General features: G+C 49.8%; 1 protein-coding gene across 3 annotated transcripts in view; it reads right to left on the reverse strand.

Annotated features, from left to right (window-relative positions):
• Positions 1 to 859, reverse strand: part of tfr2 (transferrin receptor 2) — a 113,278-nt gene extending 112,419 nt beyond the window's left edge. The window contains exon 1 of one of the 3 annotated variants that reach the window (XM_064940872.1): positions 789 to 859. In XM_064940872.1, the coding sequence (XP_064796944.1) occupies positions 789 to 852 (64 nt within the window). In that variant the 5' untranslated portion in view covers positions 853 to 859. Of the gene's footprint in view, positions 1 to 312; positions 453 to 768 lie in introns of those variants that run through there. The other 2 variants (XM_064940873.1, XM_064940874.1) reach the window with 2 other exon arrangements.
• Positions 860 to 6,000: the final 5,141 nt, after the last annotated feature.

Genomic DNA, 6,000 nt, shown 5'->3' on the forward strand with positions numbered 1-6,000 from the left:
ATACTACTGTTACTATAACTACTGTTACTATAACTACTGTTACTATAACTACTGTTACTATAACTACTACTATATCGGAGAGACACTAAAAGTATGACAACATCAGAGGCCTGCAGACAGCAAGTACAATCAGCCAATCAGGGCCAGGCTAGCTGTGATATGCAACATTCCGCTGAACCCTGATCAGACACCAATGTAGACACGCAACACACACACATTGTTTACAGTTACACACACACATTGTTTACAGTTACACACACACATTGTTTACAGTTACACACACACATCATGTGTAGAAGAAGGGGTACTCACCCCTGGTTGTTAGCTCTAGCTTGCTCTCTCTCTCTCTACTTCTCTAACTCCCTCTCTCAATTCCTCTACCTCTATACCTCCCTCTCTCTCTCTACCTCGCTCTCTTTCTCTACTTCTCTAACTCCCTCTCTCAATCCCTCCACCTCTCTCTCTCTCTCTCTCTACCTCGCGCTCTCTCTCTACCTCTCAATCCCTCTACCTCCCTCTCTCTCTCTACCTCGCTCTCTTTCTCTACTTCTCTAACTCCCTCTCTCAATCCCTCCACCTCTCTCTCTCTCTCTACCTCGCTCTCTCTACCTCGCGCTCTCTCTCTCTACCTCTCAATCCCTCTACCTCCCTCTCTCTCTACCTCGCTCTCTCTATTGCTCTCTCTCTCCACTTCTCTAACTCCCTCTCTCTCTACACATCTCTCTCTACATCCCTCTCTCAATCCCTCTACCTCTCTCTCTACAGTACCTCTCTCCTCGTCTTCTCACCTTCTCGTCTTCTCTCAGCGTGTAAGGTCCAATCTCTCTGCCAACTGTCACCAAAACCAGTCATACCTGCGTCCCCTCCTCACCCTCTCTCCAAACTACAGCCCCTCCCATATCTGCAGTCCTGGCAGTTGATTGGTAATGAGACACAACCTCCCTGTTTAGAGGTGTGGTTAAAACTCATGTGTTCTGCAGAGAGAGAGAGTGATGTGTTTAGATGACAGTAGAGTATAGAGGTGATGACAGAGTGACCTCCACCAGACAGGACATTGACAGTAGAGTATAGAGGTGATGACGGAGTGACCTCCACCAGACAGGACACTGACAGTAGAGTATAGAGGTGATGACAGAGTGACCTCCACCAGACAGGACACTGAGAGTAGAGTATAGAGGTGATGGCGGAGTGACGTCCACCAGACAGGACACTGACAGTAGAGTATAGAGGTGATGACAGAGTGACCTCCACCAGACAGGACACTGACAGTAGAGTATAGAGGTGATGACAGAGTGACCTCCACCAGACAGGACATTGACAGTAGAGTATAGAGGTGATGACGGAGTGACCTCCACCAGACAGGACACTGACAGTAGAGTATAGAGGTGATGACAGAGTGACCTCCACCAGACAGGACACTGACAGTAGAGTATAGAGGTGATGACGGAGTGACCTCCACCAGACAGGACACTGACAGTAGAGTATAGAGGTGATGACAGAGTGACCTCCACCAGACAGGACACTGACAGTAGAGTATAGAGGTGATGACAGAGTGACCTCCACCAGACAGGACACTGACAGTAGAGTATAGAGGTGATGACAGAGTGACCTCCACCAGGCAGGACACTGACAGTAGAGTATAGAGGTGATGACAGAGTGACCTCCACCAGACAGGACACTGACAGTAGAGTATAGAGGTGATGACGGAGTGACCTCCACCAGACAGGACACTGACAGTAGAGTATAGAGGTGATGACAGAGTGACCTCCACCAGACAGGACATTGACAGTAGAGTATAGAGGTGATGACGGAGTGACCTCCACCAGACAGGACACTGACAGTAGAGTATAGAGGTGATGACGGAGTGACCTCCACCAGACAGGACACTGACAGTAGAGTATAGAGGTGATGACGGAGTGACCTCCACCAGACAGGACACTGACAGTAGAGTATAGAGGTGATGACGGAGTGACCTCCACCAGACAGGACATTGACAGTAGAGTATAGAGGTGATGACAGAGTGACCTCCACCAGACAGGACACTGACAGTAGAGTATAGAGGTGATGACGGAGTGACCTCCACCAGACAGGACACTGACAGTAGAGTATAGAGGTGATGACGGAGTGACCTCCACCAGACAGGACACTGACAGTAGAGTATAGAGGTGATGACAGAGTGACCTCCACCAGACAGGACACTGACAGTAGAGTATAGAGGTGATGACAGAGTGACCTCCACCAGACAGGACACTGACAGTAGAGTATAGAGGTGATGACAGAGTGACCTCCACCAGACAGGACACTGACAGTAGAGTATAGAGGTGATGACAGAGTGACCTCCACCAGACAGGACATTGACAGTAGAGTATAGAGGTGACGATGAAGTGACCTCCACCAGACAGGACACTGACAGTAGAGTATAGAGGTGATGACAGAGTGACCTCCACCAGACAGGACACTGACAGTAGAGTATAGAGGTGATGACGGAGTGACCTCCACCAGACAGGACACTGACAGTAGAGTATAGAGGTGATGGCGGAGTGACGTCCACCAGACAGGACACTGACAGTAGAGTATAGAGGTGATGACAGAGTGACCTCCACCAGACAGGACACTGACAGTAGAGTATAGAGGTGATGACAGAGTGACCTCCACCAGACAGGACACTGACAGTAGAGTATAGAGGTGATGACAGAGTGACCACCAGACAGGACATTGACAGTAGAGTATAGAGGTGATGACAGAGTGACCTCCACCAGACAGGACACTGACAGTAGAGTATAGAGGTGATGACAGAGTGACCTCCACCAGACAGGACACTGACAGTAGAGTATAGAGGTGATGACGGAGTGACCTCCACCAGACAGGACACTGACAGTAGAGTATAGAGGTGATGGCGGAGTGACCTCCACCAGACAGGACACTGACAGTAGAGTATAGAGGTGATGGCGGAGTGACCTCCACCAGACAGGACACTGACAGTAGAGTATAGAGGTGATGACAGAGTGACCTCCACCAGACAGGACACTGACAGTAGAGTATAGAGGTGATGACAGAGTGACCTCCACCAGACAGGACACTGACAGTAGAGTATAGAGGTGATGACAGAGTGACCTCCACCAGACAGGACACTGACAGTAGAGTATAGAGGTGATGACAGAGTGACCTCCACCAGACAGGACACTGACAGTAAAGTATAGAGGTGATGACAGAGTGACCTCCACCAGACAGGACACTGACAGTAGAGTATAGAGGTGATGACAGAGTGACCACCAGACAGGACACTGACAGTAGAGTATAGAGGTGATGACAGAGTGACCACCAGACAGGACACTGACAGTAGAGTATAGAGGTGATGACAGAGTGACCTCCACCAGACAGGACATTGACAGTAGAGTATAGAGGTGATGACAGAGTGACCACCAGACAGGACACTGACAGTAGAGTATAGAGGTGATGACAGAGTGACCACCAGACAGGACATTGACAGTAGAGTATAGAGGTGATGACAGAGTGACCTCCACCAGACAGGACACTGACAGTAGAGTATAGAGGTGATGACAGAGTGACCTCCACCAGACAGGACACTGACAGTAAAGTATAGAGGTGATGACAGAGTGACCTCCACCAGACAGGACACTGACAGTAGAGTATAGAGGTGATGACAGAGTGACCTCCACCAGACAGGACACTGACAGTAAAGTATAGAGGTGATGACAGAGTGACCTCCACCAGACAGGACACTGACAGTAGAGAGTAGAGGTGATGACAGAGTAACCTCCACCAGACAGGACACTGACAGTAAAGTATAGAGGTGATGACAGAGTGACCTCCACCAGACAGGACACTGACAGTAGAGTATAGAGGTGATGACAGAGTGACCACCACCAGACAGGACACTGACAGTAGAGTATAGAGGTGATGACGGAGTGACCTCCACCAGACAGGACACTGACAGTAGAGTATAGAGGTGATGACAGAGTGACCTCCACCAGACAGGACACTGACAGTAGAGTATAGAGGTGATGACGGAGTGACCTCCACCAGACAGGACACTGACAGTAGAGTATAGAGGTGATGACGGAGTGACCTCCACCAGACAGGACACTGACAGTAGAGTATAGAGGTGATGACAGAGTGACCTCCACCAGACAGGACATTGACAGTAGAGTATAGAGGTGATGACAGAGTGACCTCCACCAGACAGGACACTGACAGTAGAGTATAGAGGTGATGACAGAGTGACCTCCACCAGACAGGACACTGACAGTAGAGTATAGAGGTGATGACAGAGTGACCTCCACCAGACAGGACACTGACAGTAGAGTATAGAGGTGATGACGGAGTGACCTCCACCAGACAGGACACTGACAGTAGAGTATAGAGGTGATGACAGAGTGACCTCCACCAGACAGGACATTGACAGTAGAGTATAGAGGTGATGACAGAGTGACCTCCACCAGACAGGACACTGACAGTAGAGTATAGAGGTGATGACAGAGTGACCTCCACCAGACAGGACACTGACAGTAGAGTATAGAGGTGATGACGGAGTGACCTCCACCAGACAGGACATTGACAGTAGAGTATAGAGGTGATGACGGAGTGACCTCCACCAGACAGGACACTGACAGTAGAGTATAGAGGTGATGACAGAGTGACCACCAGACAGGACACTGACAGTAGAGTATAGAGGTGATGACAGAGTGACCACCAGACAGGACACTGACAGTAGAGTATAGAGGTGATGACGGAGTGACCTCCACCAGACAGGACACTGACAGTAGAGTATAGAGGTGATGACAGAGTGACCTCCACCAGACAGGACACTGACAGTAGAGTATAGAGGTGATGACAGAGTGACCTCCACCAGACAGGACACTGACAGTAGAGTATAGAGGTGATGACAGAGTGACCTCCACCAGACAGGACACTGACAGTAGAGTATAGAGGTGATGGCGGAGTGACCTCCACCAGACAGGACACTGACAGTAGAGTATAGAGGTGATGACGGAGTGACCTCCACCAGACAGGACATTGACAGTAGAGTATAGAGGTGATGACAGAGTGACCTCCACCAGACAGGACACTGACAGTAGAGTATAGAGGTGATGACAGAGTGACCTCCACCAGACAGGACACTGACAGTAGAGTATAGAGGTGATGACGGAGTGACCTCCACCAGACAGGACACTGACAGTAGAGTATAGAGGTGATGACGGAGTGACCTCCACCAGACAGGACACTGACAGTAGAGCATAGAGGTGACGATGAAGTGACCTCCACCAGACAGGACATTGACAGTAGAGTATAGAGGTGATGACAGAGTGACCTCCACCAGACAGGACATTGACAGTAGAGTATAGAGGTGATGACAGAGTGACCTCCACCAGACAGGACACTGACAGTAGAGTATAGAGGTGATGACAGAGTGACCTCCACCAGACAGGACACTGACAGTAGAGTATAGAGGTGATGACGGAGTGACCTCCACCAGACAGGACACTGACAGTAGAGTATAGAGGTGATGACGGAGTGACCTCCACCAGACAGGACACTGACAGTAGAGTATAGAGGTGATGACGGAGTGACCTCCACCAGACAGGACACTGACAGTAGAGTATAGAGGTGATGACGGAGTGACCTCCACCAGACAGGACACTGACAGTAGAGTATAGAGGTGATGACGGAGTGACCTCCACCAGACAGGACACTGACAGTAGAGTATAGAGGTGATGACGGAGTGACCTCCACCAGACAGGACACTGACAGTAGAGTATAGAGGTGATGACAGAGTGACCTCCACCAGACAGGACACTGACAGTAGAGTATAGAGGTGATGACAGAGTGACCACCAGACAGGACATTGACAGTAGAGTATAGAGGTGATGACAGAGTGACCTCCACCAGACAGGACACTGACAGTAGAGTATAGAGGTGATGACAGAGTGACCTCCACCAGACAGGACACTGACAGTAGAGTATAGAGGTGATGACAGA

This window comes from Oncorhynchus masou, chromosome 27 (genome assembly GCF_036934945.1).
Source record: "Oncorhynchus masou masou isolate Uvic2021 chromosome 27, UVic_Omas_1.1, whole genome shotgun sequence".
NCBI lineage: Eukaryota > Metazoa > Chordata > Actinopteri > Salmoniformes > Salmonidae > Oncorhynchus > Oncorhynchus masou.